Source organism: Geotrypetes seraphini, chromosome 2, assembly GCF_902459505.1.
Source record: "Geotrypetes seraphini chromosome 2, aGeoSer1.1, whole genome shotgun sequence".
NCBI classification, from domain to species: Eukaryota; Metazoa; Chordata; class Amphibia; order Gymnophiona; family Dermophiidae; genus Geotrypetes; species Geotrypetes seraphini.
The window spans coordinates 384997358-385023238 of record NC_047085.1 but is presented as its reverse complement, the minus strand read 5'-3'; the positions used below and the strand labels follow the sequence as shown (position 1 = coordinate 385023238).

The 25881-nt window shown below is 41.4% G+C and overlaps 1 protein-coding gene across 3 annotated transcripts in view; it reads right to left on the bottom strand.

Annotated features, from left to right (window-relative positions):
- Positions 1-25881, bottom strand: part of RFTN1 (raftlin, lipid raft linker 1) — a 330337-nt gene that overhangs the window by 169367 nt on the left and 135089 nt on the right. For all 3 annotated transcript variants that reach the window (XM_033930710.1, XM_033930712.1, XM_033930711.1), the window contains one exon: positions 836-938. In XM_033930710.1, the coding sequence (XP_033786601.1) occupies positions 836-938 (103 nt within the window). The remainder of the gene's footprint in view (positions 1-835; positions 939-25881) is intronic.

Here is a 25881-nt window from a genome sequence, read left to right as displayed (position 1 = left end):
AAGAAGGGGAGCTATTTTAGATTTACTCCATAGTGTAAAGCAGGGCATAGTATGACAGGTAATGGTGTTGGGTCTGCTATGAAAGAATGATCATAACATGATCAAATTTGAGCTGATATCTGGAGTGAAGTCACTAAAGAAATCTACTGTAGCAGCATTTAATTTTTGAAAAGGCAACTACAATAAAATGAGGAAAATGGTTGAAAAGAAGCTATAAGGATCTGTGGCAAAAGTTAGGACTTTAAATTGGGCATGAATGTTATTTAAAAATACCATAGTGGAAGCCCAGACCAGATGTATTCCACGTATTAACAAAGGTGGAAAGAAGAGCAAACATTGCCCATAAACCTTAGCCTTTTAGGCAGTCTTCTCTTGGCATCTCTAGCTTCTACCAGGGTCAATGGAGTGTGAAAATGACTTGATCATTTTTCTTGGTATTCAAAATATGCTCATTCAGAACCTGCAGCTGCTGCTGCACTGAAACTTTCCTCACAGTGCTTATAGATGGGCTGTAGGTAGAGACCAAATGTATCTGTGTAATTGTCTATGTTATATGTGATAATCGGAGGGAAACAAGATTTTATGTATGTGATATGGAAACCACATAGTTGTAGGCAGTATATAAATTTTTTTATTAATAAATAAATAAATACTGGGCTCTTGACAGTAGGGTTACAGGCCCATTTGGTTAATTATACTTTATATTTGGCATGATGTGATTAGGAAAAAAAAATAGTGAAGGTCTGACAAGCTTGAGTTGTGTAATGTAATGGTAGAACTAATCATAGCATATCCGTGTTTATCTAACTTATTTTCAAATCAAACATACACCTACTTTTTCAACAACCTCTGGGATCATTGCTTTGCTCGAAGGTTGCTCTGACGATGTAACAAATTCTAACGCCAAGCTGTATCCTTCATTGTCCGTTTTCTCATTTCTAAATAGACAAAACAAAACATAACATATACATTATTAACACCACCAGTGGTAGTTACAAAGATTGATCCAAACATTCAAGTAGGACTTGTTATAAAAATATCATTATTACTTACAGACCACCAAAACAAACAAGGCCTGGATAGAGAGCTTTTGATTCAATCCCAAATTTCACAAATCCCAAATCCCAAATTTCTGTCACCAGTATCAGGGTACACTATGGCCAGCCATGGGAAGCTACTGTGGTTCTGGTAATTTTTAGTAGAACCATCCTGTAATAAGATCATTAATGCTATGCCTAAAGTTACCCTTTAATGGTGTTATTGTGCTGACCATTAAGGAGCTGGGAATATCCTTGGGCATCTGGCAACTTTTATTTTAAGTGGGGTTGCCTGCAGGCATTTTGGTACCATTTGCCCATGTCACACAAGTTTATAGTGGCCCAGACAGTATTACAACTTCAGAAAGGGCATAATTATTATTATTATTATTATTATTAGGTTCTTATATCCCGCCATACCCAAAGAGTTCTAGGCGGTTCACATCCGTTACATTAGGATCCGGTCTGAACACGGATTTACAAAAATTTTGTCGGAATTGCAGGTAGCGCGGAAGGAGGCAAAGTAGTTTTAGCACAGGTTTATCATAGTTGGGTTAGAAGATAAAAAGGAGGGAGTGGGAAACCAGAAGAGGGGGGGGGGAGAGGGAGGTGGGGGTGGGGGGGGGTTGGAGTGTATGCGGGGAGTAAGGACTAAGGGTCTTGTTCGCGGAAGAGGTGTGTTTTGAGAAGTTTTCTGAAGTCTAGGTAGGTCGGGGCCTCTAGCATCATTTGGGCTAGCCAAGGGTTCAGCTTGGCCGCCTGGAAGGCGAAGGTTTTGTCGATGAATCTTTTGAGCTGGCATGATTTTATGGAGGGGAAGGTAAACAACTGGATTCTGCGGGATTTCTTGTTGGTGCAATACATATTGAAATGTGGGGAGAGGTATTTTGGTGAGAGACCAAATACTGTCTTGTAACAGATGCAGGCGAACTTGAAGAGGACTCGGGATTCGAAGGGTAGCCAGTGCAGTTGGTGGTAGAAGGGGGTGATGTGTTCCCATTTGTTCAGGCCGAAAATGAGGCGGACAGCTGTATTTTGAATCAGTTTTAGTCTTCTGGTGATTTTCTTTGTGGAGCTTAGGTAAATGATATTGCAATAATCCAGTATGCTGAGGATAGAGGATTGAACTAATAGTCGAAATGCAGTGTCATCGAAGTATTTCTTTATGGTACGGAGTTTCCAGAGTGCTGAAAGGCCTTTCTTGACAGTGAGGTCGGTGTGATTTTCTAGGGATAGATGTTTGTCAAGCGTGACTCCTAGTATTTTTAATGTTTGTTCGAGTGGGAAAACCAATCCTTTCACCTGGATTGTGGTGTCTTTGATTTTGTCTTTGGGGGTGGCTAGAAAGAATTTTGTTTTGTCTGGGTTGAGCTTTAGTTTGAAGGAGAGCATCCAGAGTTCTATCTGGCTGAGTATGCTAGTTATGTAGTTGAGAAGATCCTGGGATAGACTGGTTAGAGGGATGACAATTGTGATGTCATCTGCATAGATGAAGAATTTGAGCTTAAGTTTGTGAAGGAGGTTACTGAGGGAGGCGAGGTAGATATTGAACAGGGTGGGGGATAAGGGGGAGCCTTGTGGTACACCGCAGGAGTTCACCCAGCTGTAGGAGAAATTGTCATTTTTGTGTACCCTGTAGGATCTGTTTCGTAGGAACCCTTGGAACCAGCTGAGTACCCGGTCGGAGATTCCAATGTGGGCCAGGCATTCCAGGAGAATAGTGTGGTCAACTAGGTCAAACGCACTGCTTAGATCAAATTGTAAGATCAGGGCGCTGGAGCCCCGACTGAAGAGTATGTGCAGGTAATCTATTTGATTAAGTTGATTAATTTCTTTGAGAAGACAACCGAGTCAACTAAACTAAACTAAACCTTAAGTTTATATACCGCATCATCTCCACAGAAGTGGAGCTCGACACGGTTTACAGAAATTTAAAAAAAGAAAGGAACTCCAATGGAAAGAAGAAGGGCTTGGTAAACAGGAAGGAAAGAGGGGACTTAGAATAATGGAGACAGGGGGAGAAGTTACATTTTGGAGAAAAGCCAAGTTTTCAAATGTTTTCTGAAGTGTTGGAGGGAGGTTGAACTCCAAAGATAGAATAAATCAGAGTGCATGGCCTAGCAGTATAACTACCAAGATTTTGGCATCTTGATTGACGGGAGGCTCACTGAGAAACTAGCTTAGTGTAGATGTGAAATGTAGAAGGTGTAAAGGCAGAGGTGTATGGCAAAATGCCAGCCTTCTCAGAGGAAAATGGATTAAATAAGGGCCTGGTTTTCTAAGGGGTCAATTTTTAATTAAAAAACAGGATATTGAACTTTGCTGGTCAGATTTTGTTGACTAAGTTAAACACATTTTCAACTGAACCTAGATCAATGGATAAAAATGAGTTTAAAAACTAGCTAGACAAAATATGGCTGGATAAATCTTGAATAGCTAAATCCTTAGCCAGCTAGCCAGTGCCAAAACAACTGAGTCCTATGAAAAAACCTACAAGCTTGCAATTGCACCAACCTGATTTTATCAAATAAAGTCACTTTAAGCTTTGCCACAATTCTTCCTTTAACACCTCCTCTCAATTTGTTCTTAAAATAAGATCTTTATTTGGGAAGGATTTTAGGAACTCTCTTTTATTCCTAAAATCCTTTCCAACCTAGAGTCTCTTCAACAACTCCTACTTTCAAGCCAACAGTTTTATCTCCTATTGGTCCAACTCTAAAGGCTCCTTTTACTATGGTGCGCTAGCGGTTTTAGTGCGTGCTACAATACTGCACGTGCTAAATGCTAATGCCTCCATAGAGCTTGCGTTAGTATTTTTCATTTAGCAAGTGGTTAGCACGCGTTAAAACGCTAGTGCACCTTAGTGAAAGGAGCCCTAAATGTCAAATTAGTAAAAGGTTGGTCAAATTAGTAAAAGGTTAAGACTGTCATCTTGGCTTGGAACTGGGAGTTTTGTGGGAATGCTGGAGATGGAAAGGTCTTTAGAGACTGTCAACTCTAATTTTTCTTGAGAAGAGATTGGGACAAAATTATTTTTGATAAGATCAGACGGGTGGATCACAGACTCCAGGAGAAGGGATTATATGGCTAAATTTAAGTCGTCTGCCTGTGCCTAGGTTTGGCCAGCTAGTTGACTATCAATGAAAATCAGCACTAGTCACAACTAAATTCCTCAATTGTCGAGATGCCGAGTGCCTAAATTTAGCCACCAAATGAAACCAGCGGAAACGAGGTGGGTAAATTTAGAATCTTAGAGACAATATATTTTTGTTAAGCAACCAGAATCTTTTCAAAGTGCCCCTTAAGCTTTTTTCTCTCATTCTGCATCTATGGAAAAAGATATTAATGACTCAAGCTTAAGAAGAAAGTAGAAGGAAGGCATTTTCCATTACAGAAGGTCCACACTATATTCCACTAGAAATGCTGTACTAAGGCTTTACCATTTCTGTACAGAAAAAGATATGAGAGAATGACATGAAGCTGGGCCACCTATGGTATGATAAGTAAGAAGTCTCACGAGAATAGGTTTCTTTTGGACACTACAGAACCTCTAAACTAGATTTGAAATGAGTTCCTAGAAGTGTACAGCTCCGTACTTCAACTCAGAGAGGCCTGAAACATGCATGACAGCAGGTCATCACTAAGTGTTGGCAAATCTACTTAGGATTCACTGAAAATACAGTGCATTAGTAATTTATAGATGCTGCAAGTCTGTGAGGTGATAATTGATAAACTTGCAATGCTATCTATCCAGCACAGTTTTACCAATTTAATTTGTCCTGGGAATCCACTGATCAAACCAGCTCTGCTGAACTTGTATGGTTAAATTTTCAAAGAAATTTTCTTTAGGGTGTTGGGTTTGAAATCTGCCCACTTCCTTCCATGGGAAAATAATCCATGCTGTACAGTGAATGTAATTGATGAGAGGAAGTAGAGAATTTTCTTCAGCTCTATATGTATCTTTCTCATCCTAAACAGCAAAGAGCAACTATTGACCATAAGAACATAAGAATAGTCTTACTGGGTCAGACCAATGGTCCATCTAGCCCAGCATCTCACCTTCAGAGGCTAATCCAAGTCACAAGTACTTGGCAAAAACTCAAATAGTAGCAGCATTCCAAAGTAGAAATGAAAATATTTTTGATCTATGGAAATTAAAGGCAAGCTTAGAACTATATGGTAAAAATCATATAACATTTAAATAGCATTGGGATAAGAGCACAATAACACTGTTGCTACCCAACCAAGAGAGATACTAGAGGCACAATAATCCATCTAATATAACTATATCATCCATGCTGAGAAGAAAGGGATGGATAATATCACATCGAAACTTTGAAACATCAAAATAGAGTGGTATTTTATCATCGCTGCCGTTGCTGGGGTAGGAACTGAAGTTGTACTAATGAGATCATTCCATGTCTTTTTTTTATGGTTATGAGCAATGTTGTAACCAATTTACACTAATCCTATGGACAATTTGCCTTTTACTTTTTATTGTTCCTATGCCCCCAAATTCTGTATACAGTCGTGTGCATATTTGGTGCATATAGATAATGTACATGCAAAACTTAATTGATTAATTGACCTAATCAGCACTGATAATTGTCAATTAGCAGCTTGTAATTTACACTAATTAGAACAAATTAAAAAGTAGAGCTGCACATTTAACACATTTTTTGACATGATTAACGCACTAAAATATTAACTCGCCTTAATAATTTTAATGCACTAATCACATCAAGCTCCCTACCTATACCTCTCTTCATTTCACCATTTCTTCCTTCCGGTATCTCTCTCCATTTCCTACCCTCCCTGCACACGTGCTCATGCACACACGCTACCTCTCCCTCCCAGCTTGCTTTTAGAGTCTGCAGCACCAAATACACACTGCCCCTCTAAAGCCGAGCTCTCTCCTTTGTAGTGGCCTGCCTGCAGGAAACAGGAAGTTCTGTTCAAAGGAGGCAGGATCTTCAGAGGGAGAGCTTGCAGCTGTAGAGAAGCAGTGTGTATTCAGTGCTGTAGACTGTAAAAGCAAGCTGGGGGGGGCAAGGGAAGGAAGAGATAGAGATAACTGTGTGTATGTGTATGCAAGAGAGGGGAGGGGATGGTGTTGTGCTGGTGGCAACTGCAGCATGAGACTACAATGGCAAGAGGTGAATAGAGCAGGATTAATTTTTCACGGGCCCCTAGGAAAACAAGTATACTGGGCCCTCTAGGCCTACTCCTCCTCTGCCCCACCCCCATTTATTTACCGTTTTCTTATTTACTTCTTTATTTCCACTTGTATTTCTTTTTTTTCTTTTATTATAAAATTCAAAACAAACAACAAAGATTACCATACCAGTGCCAATGTACAGTTTTAGTTCTATGCAAGCCCCCCAAAATCTCTGAACAAATCCCCCTTTCCTTCCCTTTAACTTTAACTCTGAACCCTTTCCAAGTGGTCCGCCAAAGAATCCAACGTGGAACAAAAGAAGATCAGCTGACAATAAGGAGATTCAAATCAGATTTATTCAAGGTGCTTCCAAGAACCATACCTGAAGCATTTTGCCAAATAAGGCTGGTCAATGCTAACAGAAAACCATGTCTTTCATACACACAGAATCACCCGTGTCCAGTATAGAATAAGTAATCACAAACTAATGTTTCCACCTTTTTACAAAAGCACAGAAGAGTTCCAATGAGCGTCGCAGCACCAAAGAGCATTCAGCATGTTGGACGGTGCCGCAAACCAAACGAACGGTACAGTTTAGGGGGTGAAGAACTTATGTGCACGACAGAAGAGCAGGACTTGGGTGTGATTGTATGTGATGATCTTAAGGTGGCCAAACAGGTCGAAAAGGTGACGGCAAAAGCTAGGATGCTAGGGTGCATAGGAAGAGGTAGGGCCAGTAGGAAAAAGTAGATATTGATGCCCCTGTATAAGACTCTGATGAGTCCTCATTTAGAATATTGTGAGCAATTCTGGAGACCGTACCTTCAAAAACATATAAAAAGGATGGAGTCGGTCCAGAGGAAGGCTACTAAAATTGGTTGAAGAAACTTCGTAGCTTGGCTATTATGCGCTCCAACCATTGCATTTTTTGTCTGTATTCTCCTCTAAGAAAAAAAAAATGCAATATGCCTTTACACTTACTGTGGGTCATTCATAGATGGGATGAGAGGAAAGCAGAATCAGTGAACTACTGGCTTGATGTGCTGATTCTGGTGATTAGGGTACTGCTGGAGACTGATGGAGGGACCAAAAGTAGGTCAGATTGCATATTGAGAGAAAATGTTAGCAGAAGGAAGTGACTGGAGGATGACACTACCTAGATAGGAAATGATAGTAAACATCCCCTTGGGCATTGACTCTGCCATGCATAAAAATAAGGTATATCTTTCACTTAGTAATAAACACCTTTTCTGTTCAGTCAATTTAACTGACAGACATGTTGAGACTAAGATTTTACCTAAAAGCCTTTGGTTGGTTGGTTGGTTTTAATTTTACCAGGCCAGGGAGTTGTCTTTGCTATATGAACATATTTTGTTTCTGGATCTGCCAGATCTTTAGTAAATTTCTAGTGTACATTTTCTTCAAGCCCTGCCCAGTTTTGACACCTAAATCCTCATCTCTTTGTTTAATATCCTTTTCTGCCATGCCCCTCCTATGGACAGACCACTTTCTAGATATGTTTTTGATAGCTATTTCTGCAGTATGCTCCCAAATCATCCCCCTTCACAAATACCTTAGGTCAACACAGTATAGACCCCACATCCCTACCCCCTTTTGATCCCTTCCTACGCTTATTCAATTCCTATAAGTGTCGGAGCATTAATCACAGATTCATTACTCGCCCTATCAATGTGTTTCAAGGTTAAGTACAACACGCATTTTCAATAATACAAAACAATAATACAATATTAGATGATATTAAATGCATAAAGAGTCAATCCCATACACAGGACAAAAAATATAGCAGAAAGAGGTTATGGAATCTACATCATTGTCATGAGTTAGCTAAATCATGGGTTGCTACTAACAGACTAACTCCTCTAAAAATTGACTAAGTTGGTCTGGGAGGTGGTTAAGCACATCTACTTTTCTATATTCATGTGTTATTTACAATCTCCAAATAGAATCTAAACTCAAGTTACTTGGAGTCATCTTTGATAAAAATCTTACCTACCATGATCAAATCAGTTCCCTGACCAAAAACTGGTTCTACAAACTCTGCTTAATTTGTTCCATAACCTCTGTTCTAGAACTCACTTCGATCCAAATCCTAATTTACTCTAATCATTTCACACATAGAATATTGCAACTCTCTTTACCATGGTATAACTCAAAAAGAAACCCGTAGACTACAACTAATCCAAAATACCGCAATCAAACTTATTTAGAAGGCCAAAAAATATGATCATGTTACCCCACTTCTTCGAGAGTTACGCTGGTTACCGGTCTCTCACCGAACTACACATAAAATTATTCTTCTGACTTTTAAAATTAAGACCTCCCACGTCCCCGTTTTCCTAGATAAATATCTCATGCCACATACCTCTCCTAGGGTCCTAAGATCTACAAATCAAAAATTATTGACAGTACTTTCAATCAAGGAACAATACTATACTAGAAATTCCATTTTTTCTGTAGTCGCACCCTTGCTCTGGAATGCAATGCCACTTTATCTCCGCAATGAGAATTCCCTAAATAAATTTAAAACAAATCTCAAAACATTTCTTTTTAAAGATGCCGACCAATAAGCGGAAAAAAAAAGCTTTTAAGAAGCGACATCCCCGTCTCCCTCTCATTACTCCCTATCCCTCTACCCCTCCTTTTTATTTTTATTTATCATTGTAATTAAAACTTCCCTATCCCCTAGTACCTTTCATTTCTAATAAGTCTTAATTTGTCATAGTTTTAGTTTTACCCTCCTCTTATTTTATTTCATCTAAATCTAAAATTTTATTAGATTTTTCTAATTTTAATATTGTAAACCGTCCAGATACATGTGATTGTCGGTATACCAAGCCATAAATAAACTTGAAACATCTAAGAATCACATTAATCAACAGAGGCTATACCCAATTCATCAATCTCTATATAAGTTGAAAGGACAGCATATTTTATAACCTGGTTTTGATTCCCCTCCCCCTCCCTTGCCATCTAAGTAACAACCTCCCTGGGGACAGAACCCTTATGAGCCAACACCCTTTCTCCATCCCAGCCTTGCCAATAGGCTCTGGTGTTTAGTGGAGCAGGAACAAATTTGTATTTGTTTGATTCTACTTCAAACAAAACACTGAAACAATGAAAACAAATTTAAATGAAAAACAAATTATTGCATACTCCTACTGTTTTATTGCATGACTGACAACCTTCATATTATATGAGATTATACTATTTTCATTTATATGCTAGTCTCCTCCAAGAAATGATGGTTACTCCAATGCCCTTTCTTCTTTGGTAATTGCCAGTTCTTGCCTTCAGAACTGATTAATGACTACTGTTATTTTGCATCTCAAATGACTTATGTTACAATTATTTTGCATAGAAAACCAGCTTCCAAATCCTCAACTATTATGCCAGTTTTATTAAATCACATTTCATTGTGTCTTCCCCTCTCAGTTTTATTTTGGTCTCATCTCTAAGCAGAAATATTTTTCTTCAAATATACCCAAAAATACCAACCTCAATACTAAGGGCCTCTTTTAAAAGCCACACTAGCGGCTGCCAAGTGACAACAGCCCCGAAGCCCTTTAAATCTCTATGGGTTTTGGGGCCTTTACTGCAGCGGCCCACGCTAAACGGCTTCATAAAAGAGGCCCCAAGACTCGAGGCATCCTAATGATCACTTTTCCTTATCAGAACAAATGGAATTGGCTACCACTCTTCAAATACTGATGATTACCGTATTCCCCCACCCAATCCACAACTTTCTGTTCCTTTCCCTTACTGACTAGTTTGGTTTTAGTCTTCTTTGTAGACAAGTGGCAGAAATCTTATTAATATCTAGGCAGGTATACCTACTACATCACCTTGAATCAGTGCTATGGCCTACTACTACTACTATTTATCACTTCTAATGCGCTGAAAGGTGTATGCAATGCTGTACATTTTGACAATAGACAGTCCCTGCTCAGAAGAGCTTACAATCTAACTTGGACATACAGACATGACATATAGAGTTGGGGAAGCAAAACCCAAAGTGAGAAGAGTTAGGAGTTGAAAGCAGTCTCGAAGAAGTAGGCTTTTAACTTGGACTTGAATATTGTCCGAGACAGAGCAGTTTGTTCCAGGCATATGGTGCAGCGAGACAGAAGGGACAGAATCTGGAGTTGGCAGAAGAGGAGAAGGGCACATGTAGGAGGGACTTACCAGCTGGGCGGAGCTTGTGGGGTGGAACAAAGGGGGAGATCAAGAGAGATAACGAGGGGCAGCCAAGTGAATGCATTTGTAGGTCAGAAAGAGGAGTTTGAATTATATTTAGAAACAGATGGGAAGCCAATGAAGTAGCTTTAGGAGAGGGATAAAGTGAGTATAGCAGCTCTCACAGAATATGAGTCATGCAGCTGAATTCTGGATGGAATGAAGGGGAGAAAGATGACTGAGCGGAAGGCCTGAGAGTAGCGAGTTGCAGTAATCTATGTGTGAGGTAATGAGGGTATTGATAAGGGCTTTGGTAGCATACTCGGAAAGGTCAGATTTTGGTAATATTATAGAGGAAGAAGCGGCAGGTTTTAGTGATATGTATCTGGGTGGAGGAGAGAGGAGTCAAAGATAACCCCGAGATTGCAGACAAGACAGGGAGGATGAGTGTTGTCCACAGAGACAGAGAATGGGGGAAGTGAGGAGACGGGTTTAGGTGGGAAGATGAGCAGCTCCATTTTAGCCATATTTAGTTTTAGAAGGTGGTGAGACATCCAGGCGGCAATTTCAGCCAGGCAGGATGAGACTCAGGTCTGGGTTTCAGTAGAGATGTCTGGTGCAGAGAGGTAGCTCTGGAAGTCTGTTGCTAAGAAAGAAAATAGAATGTTAGGAATTATCAGGAAAGGAATGGAAAACAAAGATGAATCCTATATAATAAAACGCTAGCCGCGCATGCGCACTCAGACCTGCGTGATCTGTAATCCCTGATCCGTGATCTGTAGGTCCGTGGCCAGAGTGCGTATGCGGCGGCTAGACAAAGCGGGAGAAACAGACTCGAGCGCTGTGGCCGACTCACGATGGGAGGATGCGCCGCAGCAAAGTGCTGCACAGGTACTGGAGGGGGAGAGAAATATCGCTTCTGCACATACCGGCACAAACCTCCCTCCAGCGTTGGCAACCGCAGCACGCTAAACAGGCTGCTTCGGGCTTTCTCCTGCAGTTGAGCCCCTCTGCCGCGTCACTGATGACGTCATCAGTGACGCGACAGAGAGACTCAACGGCAGAAGAAAGCCGAAGCAGCCTGTTTAGCGTGCTGCAGCTGCCAACACTGAAGGGAGGTTTGATATTAAAGTCATCTTGCTGGGAGGGTCGCAGAGTCAGCGGGGGTTGGGCTGGGAGGGGAGAGAAGCGTCTGCCTCGGGTGCTTCAGGCAGCAGCAGATGCTGCTGCTGACCAATGAAGTAGTTAAATGAGGAAAGGGAGCAGAGGGGGAGAGAATGGCTTGGAGGGAAGGAGGAAGGTATGCCAGACCAAGGCAAAAGGAAGGAGGAGATGGAGAGAGGCCATATTGGACAGAGAGAGAGAGGGCGAACACTGGATGGAAAGAGAAGAGAGGGCAGTGAATGGAAGGGGCAACATAGAGGGTGAACAGTATTCTAGCACCCATTAATGTAATGGGCTTAAGGGAAGAATCCAATATAGAAAAATTCAAAGGAAAACTTAAATGTTTTCTTTTTAACGATGTTTTTGCTAATTAATTTTCTAATTTTTATCACAGTATATTATTTATTCATAAGCTTCATTGAAGCTTTAAGTCTTTCCCTTTCCCCTTTTGTGCTTTCCTTATTTGTTTCTTACTCTTTAAATATATTGTAACTCTTCCCCATATTATTCCTCATGTATCTTGTTTGTTAATGTATTGTCTGTCTTTTAATGTATTTTTCCCTCAATATTTGTAATTTTAGTAATTTGTAAATCGCTTAGAATATGGATTAAGCGTTTAATCAAAATACAATAAAACTTGAAACTTGAAACTTAATGACTAGTATGTTATAATGCCCTTGTATCGCTCTATGGTACGGCCACACCTCAAATACTGTGTGCAGTTCTGGTCGCCACATCTCAAAAAAGATAGAGCGGAAATAGAAAAGGTCAGAGAAGGGCAACAAAAATTATAAAAGTGATGGTTTGACTTCCCTATGAGGAGAGGCTAAAGTGGCAAGGGCTCATCAGCTTGGAGAAGAGACGGCTCATGGGTGATATGATAGAGATCCCACATGCCTATCCCAGGCCCTCTTGAATTCAGACACAGTCTCTGTCTCCACCACCTCTTCCAGGAGACTGTTCCACACATCTACCACCCTTTCTGTAAAAAAGTATTTCCTTAAATTACTCCAGAGCCTATCATCTCTAAACTTCATCCTATGCCCTCTAATTGCAGTTTCCTTTCAAATGAAAGAGACTCGACTCATGCGCATTTATGTTACATAGGTATTTAAACGTCTCTATCGTATCTCCCCTCGCCCATCTTTCCTCCAAAGGATACAGATTGAGATTTTTAAGACTGTCCCCATACGCCTCATGATGAAGACCACACACCATTTTAGTAGGCTTCCTCTGGACCGACTCCATCCTTTTTATATCTTTTTGAAGGTGTGGCCTCCAGAATTGTACACAATTATCTAAATGAGATCTCACCAAAGTCTTATACAGGGGCATCAATACCTCCTTTTTCCTACTGGCCATACCTCTCCCTATGCAACCTAGCATGCTTCTAGCTTTTACCGTCACCTTTTCAATCTGTTTGGCCACCTTTTTTTAAAAATCTTTATTGATTTTCCAATCTTCAATAGTGTAATACATAAATATATAATAAGTCAATATAAACACATTTAACTTTCAAATATACATAACCAACCATTTTCTCCCACCCACCCAATGATAATTTGGCCACCTTAAGATCATCACATACAGTCACACCCAAGTCCCATTCTTCTGTCATGTACATAAGTTCTTCATTCTCTAAACAGTACCGTTTTCTTGGGTTTTTGCAGCCCAAATGTATGACCTTGCATTTCTTAGCAATAAATTTTAGCTGCCAAATTTCAGACCATTCTTCAAGCTTCGCCAGATCTTTCTTCATGTTATTCACACCATCCGGCATGTCTACTCTATTGCAGATTTTGGTATCATCCGCAAAGAAACAAATCTTACCCAACAACCCTTCAGCAATATCATTTATAAAAATGTTAAAAAGATCAGAATCCTTGAGGCACACCACTGGTAACATCCCTTTCCTCAGAGTGATCTCCATTGATCACTACCCTCTGTCGCTTTCCACTCAACCAGTTCTTGACCCAGCCCATCAATCTTCTTTCTTTCTTGTTTCCGTAGTGTTCAGCATTCGCATTCATAACTGACCACTGAGAAAATTAGTGCGTTGGCAAGTCTGATCTTCATTTGTAGTGTTGCCTCCTTGCCTTTGAATACTTTGTCAAGAGTTTTCCTTGAAGACTGACCAAGTGCTATTCTGTGCAGTATTTCCTCCCTGCTAGTCGTTTCTTCCTGCTAGCCCAGGAGATAGAATAGAAGTTGTAAAGAATTTCAATCGCCTTCAAACTCAAAATCTTCCTCATTTTCCATGTTCATGATTTTCATCTTTATGTTAAGTTCTAATACTATGTTATGACTTTCGGCTCTAACTTTTCTCAGTAGATAAAGCATGTCGTCTTTGCTGCTAGTGATGAACATTGTATCATCTGCATAGCGCAGGTTGTTTATATTTTGGCCACCAACTTTGAAACAGACACTCTCTTCTTCCAAATTTGCTTTTCTGAAGATGGTTTCACCATACAGGTTGAACAGATAAGGTGACAAAATGCATCATTGTTTGACGCTACATTTTATTGAAACCAATCAGTGTTGCCATATTCAGTTCTCACTGCAGTTTCTTGATTTTCATAAAGGCTCTCTGTCAGTGGTATTCCCATTTTCACTAGAGTTCTCCATAGTTTATTGGGATCCACATAGTCAAAAGTTTTGCTGCAGTCAATGAAGCAAAGGTATAGGGGTTTTTGGTATTCTTTGCTCTTCTACAATATCCATCTAACATTGCCAATAATGTCTCTTTTCCTCGACCTTTTCTAAAACCAGCCTGAGCTTCGGGTAGTTCTTGCTCAACGTATTATTGGAGTCTTCGTTTATACTATACTCAAAGCAAATTATGGGGCCCTTTTACAAAGATGTGCTACGAAATGGGCTTAGTGCATTTTAATGTAGGACTTTCCCATGCGCTATGCAAATTTCTAACACAATTCTAAAATAGCTTTTCACTAGTGCTGCCCGATTCAGGAAAAAAAAAATTCGATTCGATTCAGCCTATTGGATCGATTTTTCAATTCGACTCGATTTTCCTGCCCAATTGGGTGTTTTTTTTCAAACATCCTGATGGGTTTATTTTATAAACTACACTATATACTAGGGAGATTTAAATTACCAAATGGTGATAAACTAACAGCTCTATCACTGATCACCTTAAATAGATTATAATATATATAATAAAATTACACTATCAAACTGGCTTCAAAAAGTGCTATTAAGTGAACGCTCAGACCCACAACCTGAACTCTAGTGATTTTTCACAGAGCCAGTTGCAAATGAGACCATCATAGCATGTTCACTGTCTCTGCTACCTGCTTCCCATTACACCTAAAAACTCTACATAGATAAGAAGATTGTTACTTATCTATATTGCATGGTGGCAAAAATTCAGCTCTGCAACTGCTCTGGTTTATTTTATTGCCTCTTCACTCCTTTTATAGCCTCTTTACCCCCTTTGCCCTCTCCTACCCACACTGACGCTGTGGTGTAGACAAAATAAACAAACAAAAAAGACTTTTCCTCTCTCTGTTAAATCCTAGCTCACGTTCGCGGTCTAACACCTGTTCTGGCACGATAAACATTTCAAATCTGACATATTGTAATCACAAAACAGAAAATAAAATTATTTTTTCTATCTTTTGTTGTCTGGTCATTATTCAAATCATGTTGGTCCCAGGCTCTTGTTGTCTTCTAATAACTCGCTTGCCAGGGTCTCTTGCCTATTTGTCATTTTCTTCTTTCTCTGTGCTAACCATCCATCTTCCATCTCTGTCCTCCCCTTCCATTTCCCTTCCCTCCCCTGAAGATCTAGCATCTTTCCTTTTTTTCATCTCCATCCCCACATCTGCAGCGATGGACCCCACCATCCCTAGATCCACCATCTCTCCTTTTCTCAACTACCCTTTCATCCAGCATCTCTCCCTCCTTCCTCACCACCCCAAGGTCCACCAGCTCTCCCTTTCTCTTCCCAATTACCCTCCTATCCAGTATCTCTATCCCCCACCCCACCCCCTCCACACCATCCCTTGTGTCCAACTTCTCTCCCCTTCTGTTCCTTCCCTCCCTAAATCCCATTGCTCACCATCTCTCTCCCTCTCCTCTCCTCATCCTCTCTCCCATTATTTCTTCCCCCCTCCCCCTGTATGGTATATGCACGTCTCTTTGAACCCCCTTTCCTCTCTCCGTGTACTTCAACACCTGGGCCCCCCCCCCCCAAAGGCCTGTATGTTCCCCCCGAAGGCCTGACCCCCCCAAAGGCCTGCATGTTCCCCCTCTGAAGGCCTGTTTGTTGCCCCCGAAGACCTGCATTGCCCCCCAAAGATCTGCATGTTCCCCCCGAAGGCCTGCATGTCCCCCCCCCCCTTTTACATCATGGCAGTGGCTCAGGTCAGTTGGTCCCCACTCGCTGATCTCCTCCAGGAGTGCAAGTGTCTCCAGCTCTCAGTGGCACCCAGCTTGCGCTTCCAGCTCTCAGCGGTGCCAGCTCAAGCCTCCAGTTCTCAGCAGTGCCCGGCTCACGCCTCCAGTGTGTGTGCCTGTAGCTCTCAGCAGCGCCCAGCTCGTGCTCCCTCCTGCGGCTGCCCTTGTTCAACTGACAGCTGATGCTGCACCCTCCCTCTCGCTCCGAAACCCGCCTGGACTCCGTCCCCATACCTTCCCCATACTGACCCTTCCCCCTCACCCCCTAAATCAGGAGCGGCAGTGGACGGCCAGCAAGAGGCAGCACTGCCGCTTCTGCTTTAGGAGACAGGGGGAGGAGGGTTGGTCATCGAAACAGCTAGGCCGATTTTTTTACAAAACAAATCGATTTGAATCTCACCTGATTCGAATTGGTGAATTGATTTGAATCGGAAATCGGGCAGCACTACTTTTCACTTACCTTATTTGGCAGCTTACCTATGTCAGATACCTAATGACGCCTAAGTCAACCACACCTATTATTTAACATAGGTGTCATTAGGCAGCTATAGGCATTGGATGGCGCCTCTAAGGAATTTGGCACCAAACTCTTAAATTGCTTAATTTTATTTTTCATTGACTGAAAAGCAGTGTGGTCAATTACACCGATTAAGGCAATTAACAAAATTAAGTTTGGCATGGATCCTGAACTTAGGCATCACTAGCCAGCCACAATTAGAGCCCTGTTTATAGAATATGGCCGTAAATGCTCCCATGTTGACAACACATTAACTAGTTAGCACGCTTTAATGTGAACTTACTGGCTGGATAACATTTCCACACCCATGACATATCCCCTCCCAAATAAGTCCCCCCCCCCAAAAAAAAAAAAAAATAATAATGAACACCATATGATGACCAGCAAATATTCACAAAATGTCTCAACATATTTTGCAGTTTCTTTTCCCCCGTTAAGCATATGATAATGCTTAACGTGGTTTAGCAAAAGGGGCCTTATATTCATTATGTACAATGAGCATTGTCTGTTTCCAAAGATGTTTGAAGTAACTGGGATACATCAAGACTACAAATTTAATTTACAGCTGGTTCAGCCTCCTCTGAACGTAGTCTAGTTTTCCTCTGTGGACCATAGAAACCGTTTTCAACAGGATGTAACATCTCAGGAAAGACCCCCAATTTCCCCAAAAATATTTCCGAGGAAAAATATTCAGTTTCCAGGTTCTCAATCTTAGATTAAGGAGAATGTGATTCTTTAGATGATATAGGAATCTTATCAAAGCATTTAGCAACAGATGTCTCTAATGATTCTATTTGTCATCCAGACAGCATCAAACCATTCGGTCCCACCGACAGGGCAGGACTAATTCGTCGAGGGCCCCTAGGCACACAAGTACACTGGGACCCCTGCCCCGCCCCACCCCACCATGCGCCCAGGCGGAAACAGGAAGCTGCGTCAGAAGAAGCTTTGGACAAGCAGCACCGCTTGCACAATTACAGTTCCCATTGCCTTTCTTACCCGCGTTGCTTGCTTGTCTTACTTTCCATCGATAGGGGGGGGGCGCATTGCCGATCGGGGTGGAGCCCACGTTGCCGATCGATGCTGGAAGGGCCCATCGCTGTTTGGAAAAAACAATGTTGATACCCTCCTTCATTGGGCCCCCCTGACCATTTCGGGCCCTAGGCACGTGCCTTCTTGGCCTATTGGTTAATCCTGCCCTGCCCATCGAGAGACTTGCCTCTCCAATCATACACAGTCCTGCCTGATATAGAGTGGTAGTACTCATAGCACAGGGCACTCAGAGTTGGGGAGCAGCACTTCCAATCTAGTAGGACTGTCTATATTCAAATACCCTTTAGGCAACAAAAATCCGTCCCCAAATCCAGTGATGCTTCTGCAGGGAGAGGGGTGTTTTCTTCTCCATATCATGCACAATTGAAGAATGTGGCTTCTCCAGGTTCAACAAGGTATGCATCTCCAGTCTGCAAAATGTTATTGTCATCAGCAGTGAATCATCTGGTTCCTCGTCCCACAGAACCAGCTCGTTATTGGGACCAGATATAGCCTCACTTTTCCCCCCTCCCTTTTTACAATTGTAATAATTGGCTCTGAAGTCTCAGGGCACATGCCTTCCCTCTACAAACGCCATCATGCTCTCCCATTAGACTTTTTTTTTTGCATGCCTGAGCAAAGCAATGTGTTAATTCTGGTACAGTATAACATTTCCATGTGTTTGTGGGAAGCAGCATGCCTTTCAAAAGAGGAACAAAAAAGGCAATACATTTATGAAAAAAGAATGACTTACAAAGCAGAAATCAGCAATTTTAAAATGTGGCATTTAGTTTAAGAAAACACTGGAGGAAAAGCAGTGTTCTTTTGAAAATTCAACACTAAGAAGTGATTTTATCAGGCTGGATATAAATTGCTAATGTGTTGGCAAAACACAATATCAAAACCATTTATCAATCCTCTAGTAATCCTATGGTACAATACAGAGTCATTAATATTGTGATCTTCATATGCAGTTGTTTGAGATCATTACATAAACTGCACTGGAATATTCAGGGACTCTTCACTCTTAGCCCCACTGTGGAGACCTACAAGTACTTTTAAACCAAGGATGTAGCCCCCCTCCAATTTTGGGAGCACCCACGGGTGTATAAGGGGGGGGGGGGGGCAACATATCACTCCTTCCTCATCTCCCTCCTAATGCTAAACATACCCTTGCTGGTGTGGATGCTGAGGTCCCACCAGCCAAATAAATATAGTGCTGCTTCTTTATGGCAGAGGTTGGAGGCGTGCCTTCAGCCATTGACTTCTGCCTTATGGAAGCAGCATGAGGAGCAGAAGAGTGGCAATACTGTATATATTTGGCTGGCGGAGCTTCTCTGCCAGCATCTCTGCCAGCAAATGTAAAGGAGTGCTACAGTTCTGGAGGGGGACCCAAGTCCAAAATGTGAAGGGGGTGCGCTCCCCCCCATGGCTACACCACGGTTTTAAACTAACATTGTATAATAGAACTTTTAATAATGGATGAAAGTGATGACAAAGGCCCTAATGCACAAAAGGTTTCCTTGCAAGTAAGACTGGTTTTAACTGCAAGGAAACTCTCCTGCTGATGCTGAAAAGGGTCAGCTATGGCTGCTACCACTTCTTGTAGCAGAGACCAAGTATCCAATGCTAATGCATTACAAGGAGCTCGTTAGTATTATAATGAACACTCCATATAATGCACACAGTAAAAAAGAAACAGTTGCTTAGCGACCAAACTTTAATGGCAAGTTCTCAGCTGTTATAGCCTTATTTTCCTGTCAGTACCTGAACCTCACTTCCCCAATGCCAGGACCCCACCATACCACACCCTCTGACGCCCTTGAACTTAAAAAAAAAAATTTGGCAGGAAGGATGCCCACTTCCTCCTGCCTCAGGATCAAGTCCCCCCATGCTGGGATCCCCCTCCATTCCTTACAACTGAAGTTTGGCAGGAGGGATGCACACTCCCTCCTGCCACAGGGTTCAACCCCCTATGCCAGGACCCACCCACTGACAACTCCCCAACCCCCCCTCTGTACTTACAATTGAAGTTCATTAGAAGGGATGCCCACTCCCTCCTGCTGGCAGGCCCACCTCTTTGAAATGGAAAACCTTCCCCTTCCCAGTGCATCCTGCCTCGATCAGCTGAACTAGCAGGCAGAGAGAGCAGGGGCTGCTTTTTATTTTTGACAGCAGGCGGGAGAAGGAGGAGCTGTGCTAGCGATTACTCTTCTGAGAATGCTCCAGGCACAGTTCCTCCCCCTTTTACCGATGATGCTCCGTACAAATAGCATGCATATGATTTGTATGCTATTGTGCTGAGCATTGCTAGAAAAAGAAAAATTGCTCCCACCACAGTATTTTTTACTGTTGTGTCTGGAGCTGTGTGCATTGGGGCCTAATGGAGGAAGTTACCAAGCTGTATGAAGGCAATAGTTTGTGTTATTTGCTCCTTAACTTGACTTAAAGGACACTAATGCAGGTTGTCTTGCCCTAATGCAGCAATATTTATTTAATACAAATTTAACAGTTTGTTACTATTCAAATGCTATAACACAACTTGAGGTGAACAATAGGTGTAAACTACTAGTTGCATTACAGCAATAAAATGGAGAGGCATTTTTTTGGAAGAATGTTCAAGTGTGATCATGTGACTGGGCCGAGTGGTACACCTATCACATAGCCACACCCCAAGGCACCTGCTAAAACCAAACACAAACATACAAGGTTAAACAGTTCTTTCCAACCTCCTGGTCGTCCCAAGGTCCTCCCTGGCCTCCTCATTCTCCCGGGTCCTCCCTGGACTCTGTCTCTCCAGGTCTCTCCTGAGTCCTTCTTCCGACCCTGTATTGGCCCTCTCCATCCCTGGAAGTCCCTGATGCTCTGGGCCGTTAGAATAATACTGCTTGTGAGGTGGCTCCCTTTATCACAGTAGCTTACAACCTGTGGGACTGTTATATTGCAGTTTGGTTACTCACCTTTTACCACACCTTAATAATTTCCCCCCTAAGGTCAAAGACAAACTAAGAACGTAACAAGGACCCAAATGTTTAGAGACCTGGCCAGATGTGCTAATTCATCTGTAATTAGGGTTATCAGATGTCCCGATTTCCCCGGGCATGTCCTCCTCAAATCGTGTCGGGCAGGGAGGAAGTCCGCGCATAAGCGGATGCCACACAATGACTTCACGCGCACCTGACATCATCATGTGACATTCGCGCATGCACTAACTTCCTCCCTGCCGACTAGAGTAGGCCGTGGGGCAGGGCTAGGGCAGGATTAGGGCATTACAGGGTGGGGATGGGTGGAACTGAGCAGGCCTGGGGGCGGGTCTAGGCGACTGGATTTTCCGACTGGAAAATCTGGCAACCCCTACCTGTAATGCCCAGTTCAGTGCAGAGCAAGAAATGGCAGCAATTCAAATATTAAGAACCTGCTTGGCTCCCCATTAAAAGCACTTGCCCTATTTCTGACACAGGCTCAAGACAACATGCGAAAGAGTAAGAGGCAAGTGCAGGGATATGGAGAAACTGTGTGTGTCAGCATATCACAGAAATTGCTTACCTCCTACTATAGCTGTCTCTTTTTTACATTCCTATGGTTTGTTGAAGACCTCAGCTCACCCCATGACCTGCTTCCCAAGTCCGGCAGCTCCAACAGCTGCTGAAATGTAATTTCCATTGTGCCTGCAGCAGCTACACCAGGCAGCCTGAATCTGCCCCACATGATGGCCCTCCTTCTGGGCACTGACTTTCACTGCCACATCTCCCCCCACCCCCATCTCCTTCTGAAGCCAGCCTTCTTCCAAGGTATTGCCAGGTTGCTCTGTTTCACTAGCCTAAAGGAGACAAAGGAATGCTAAGTAGAGGAATTCAATGTACTTACTGAGCACACCTAGAAGAAGAAGAAGAATAACTTTATTCTTTTATACTGCCATAACCAAAAGTTCTAGGTGGTTTACACTAAAAAGAGCTGGATATTCAGCGAAATACAATAATACTGTAAAAAATACAAATATTTGTAAAATAGAATTTCAATAATAAAACTCACTAAGTAATAAACTTATCGAACAAAGTGGTCTTAATCAATTTCCGAAAACTGCAATAGGATAACATAGCTTGCTGAATACATTTACCTAACCAAGATTGTTGCCTACCAGCTTGAAATGCTAGGGTCCTATCTAAGAAGGTCTTATATCTACACCCATTAATTTTTGGATAAGCAAATAAGTAGAAGTTTCTAGTTTCTCTTGATGATCTATGCAACACAAAATGAGGAAAAAGTAAGCTGGAGACAATCCCAATATCAGCTTAAAGCAGATACAGGAAAATTTGAATAATATACTTACCTCCAAAGGCAGCCAATGAAGTAAACAATAATATGGACTAATATGGTCATTCTTTTTTAAACCAAAAATCAATCGAACAGCTGTATTCTGAATTATCCTTAATTTCCTTAAAATTTTTTTGGGTGCTCCTAAATAGATGATGTTACAATAGTCTAAAATAGATAAAACTAATGCCTACACCAATAGTCTGAACAATAAAGGATCAAAATATTTTTTTATGGTTCTTAATTTCCACAATGTGAAAAAGCATTTTTGTACCACTAAGTTTGTGTGTTCTGCTAGTGTTAAATGTAGGTCATGTGTGACTCCCAGAATTTTGATAGAAAATAGTGGGAAGAAAGTAGAGATGGACAAAGGGAAAAGAGGGGGATAAGGATTAGGGGGTGAGGCAGGGAAACAGAGAAAAGGTTTAAAGATAGAATCACAGTGGAAAAATTAGAATTGGGAAATGAGTGGCAGGGGTTTGTGGCAGGGGAAAAGAGCAAGTCTGTTTTGGAGGATAGAGAAGGATTTGGGAAGTGGAGATTTGAAAATGTATTTATATCAAAGTGGGGAGCCCAACACATTTGTGTGCCTAGGCCTCAAAGGGTTAACCTTACCCTGCATGCATTAATACAAGTTCTTATGTATTAATATAGGCAATCTTAGTTCTTTGTATCTGTATGGCTTTTCCAATTTAAAACAATATGAAAGCCAGGTATTTTACACTGGTGATTAATGGCTTTGCATACATTTTGTGATACTTTTTTTTTTGATCAAGCAGCATAATGCACAGTCTAATATCTATCCCCAGGCTGAAAAGAGTTTGTGGAATGTTCTGCATTAATTCCCCTCACCAGAAACACCTCCTTTCCCTTTGAATGCATTCTTCTAGGTACACAAATTAATGGGTAGCCTAGCAGTCTGTTAAACACTGATAAAAGAGATGAATTTGGAAGGGCATGCCCTGTTAAGAGTACTAGATATTAAAATTCTTGTTTGGATGTCTAATGCAAAGTTGATTTCAGAAATTAACGCAACGATAAAGGCCCTTGAAAATCCAGTAACACGATAATAAAAATGCATCCTTAGAAAAAGACAAATAATTCAAATGTTTTAACAAAGGGATGCAAATAATGTCAAGTTTCATGTCAATTTAAGAACTACTTCTAGGCCGATTGGAAATTCAGCCTGATTGGATTGAAAAGGATGACAGTTACTCCACAGTATTCTTTTATCCTAAACTGTGCCATTCTGCTCCAGAGCATTTGAGGTTCTGGCATACATTGCCTTAATTCATAGTTAATCATTTACAAACAGTTCCGTCATCTGATTCTGCTGCCTCTTCACTTTATATTCTTTTAGGAGCACACTTATTTATTGGCTTTGTACAAACGAAAAAAACTTTATGACAACCTAATAGCCTCCAAAGCAGCTAAACTGGACAGACAAATCACTACTCTGTTATCTTCGACTTCAGACTACAAAGCCTTCAGGAGAGATATTAAAACCTTACTCTTCAAAAAACACATAAAACCTATCCAGCACAACCAATCCCAACCCAATATCCAACACTCTATTTACCCTTAGATCTCTCTAATACTCTTTTATCTATCAAACGTTATCTAAAACCCATAATTTCACCCTATTCTTATCTCCTAAAGACCTCCACTTCCCTTTGGTAACTCTTTATCCAATGTTTATTACCTTAAAAAATTCTATATCATCGCTTATTCTATTCCTTTTAATTTGAATGTAATTCTTGTTTTTAGTTTGAATGTAATCCGCCTTGAACCGCAAGGTAATGGCGGAATAGAAATCACTAATGTAATGTAATGTAATATAATTCTCAAAGCAAAAGTGTATACTATCATGTCAGAATATCTGGTCACATAAAGATGCTTTTCCTGCTCATACGTTTTTTTGACAGAAAATTACACGTCACTGCTCTGTTCCTCCCTCCAGCCCTGAAGCAGCAGCGGCAGTGGCCCTGAACCCGCCAACCTCCCTCCCTCACCTTCCTGAAGCAGCAATGGCAGTCAGTTAGCAGATGAAAACAAAAACTGTGGATACAGATGTTCTAGAGATAATTTATTAAACACTGACATATAAAACCATGAAAATTCAATTTAAAAAGTACAATGCTAAAAAATATGGTGATAAAAATCCACCCGGACCCTGAACAGTCCGTGTTTCGGCGAACATGCCTGCCTCAGGGGTCCAATGGTTTGCAAACTCACATATAAAGAATTGGACTGAAAACAGTCTATTGTCTTTAAACGTGTGAGCAAAGAACACCGCAGACAAGCTGAAGTGTAGGGTCCGCTTGGATTTTTTATCACAGTATTTTTTAGCATTGTACTTTTTAAATTGAATTTTCATGGTTTTATATGTCAGTGTTTAATAAATTATCTCCAGAACATCTGTATCCAGAACATCTGTGGATTGTTTTCATTGTGGATCATCGGGTCTCCCCATTTTTCTTAGTCAGTTAGCAGAGGCAGCGCTGTAAACGGGCTGTTCAAGGCCTGCCTCAGCCGGGCCTTTCCCATGCCACATATGAAGCGATACAGCAAAGGAAAAGCCCTGCTGGGGCTGGCCATGAACAGCCTATTTACAGCACTGCCTCTGCTGACCGGCTGCTGCTGCTGCTTCAAGTAAGAGAGGGAGGTTTCAGGTTTTATTCAAATTTGATAAAAACACTTATACAAGTTTCTAAGCGATTTACTGTAGAAGTAAAATATACTTTGAGACATATAAACAAAAGACCTTACCATGGGGAGGATGGAAGGGAGAACTACAGTTTAAAAAGAAAGCACAAAAAAAGGGAAAAGCACCAGGAGGGGATCAGGAATTATCTAAAAGTAATTGCTGTTTTGATTAGGCCTAGTCTATGATTAAAGAAGAGGGTTAGTCTACCTAAGTATTTTTGATATCTTTTGAATGCATCTGTATGAAGGAAACATTTGAGGGAGCTCTTAAATTTCTCTACGGTAGATTCTTTTCTAAAGTAAAGTGGCAGATAGTTCCAGATTTGGGGAGCAGTAATCGAGAAAATTTCCATACGTCTTGTGTTTATTACCTTCAAAGAGGGAATGGATAAGAGGTGTTGATTTGTGGATCTGAGAATCCTCGGAGTTGAATATGGAATTATGAGCTTATCCAAGAAGGCTGGTAGTTTTGATTGTTGAATTTTAAAGGCTATGATTGCCATTTTATAGGTGATTCTATGAGGGACTGGTAACCAGTGAGCGTTTTTAAGTAATGGTGTGACACGGTTGAATTTCCTTGAATTTGTAATAATTTTTACTGCTATATTTTGGATTATCTGCAGCCGTCTTATTTCTTTTTGTGATATGCATTTGTACAGATATCAGAATTGACATGGGGGGGGGAAGGCTTGTGGGCCCAGCACTTGTACAGTAGCTGCACGGGCCTAGTTTTGTGATGTCGTGGAAGCAGGGAGAAATTGGCGGCGGTGGTTTGGGGGGGACAGGGAGAGAGAAAGAAAGAAAGAAAAGGAGGGCAGGGAGAAAGGAAGGAAAAGTTGGACTCATGGAAGGACAGGGAGAGATGTTGGTTGGAGAATGGAATGAAGTCTGGAGGAGAGGAAACATACAAGAAGGGAAGAAATATTGGATGCACAGTCAGAAGGAAGTGCAACCAGAGACTCATGAAATCACCAGCCAACAAAGGTAGAAAAATGATTTTATTTTCAATTTAGTGATCAAAATGTGTCTGTTTTGAGAATTTATATCTGCTGTCTATATTTTGCACTATGGCCTTCTTTTACTAAACCGCAATAGCGGTTTTTAGCGCAGGGAACCTATGAGCGTCAGGGAGCAGTACGGGGGTATTCAGTGCAGCTCCCTACGCTAAAAAACGCTATCGCGGTTTAGTAAAAGGGGAGGGGGTATATTTGTCTATTTTTGTATACAATACTCCCCTGGTCATTTGCAGTATTTTCCGACTGCGAATGATCAGGACCACGAGAGGCTGCAACCGCGAATGACCGGGCAGGAGAGAGCAGCCGGAGCACCTGCGAATGAAGGAA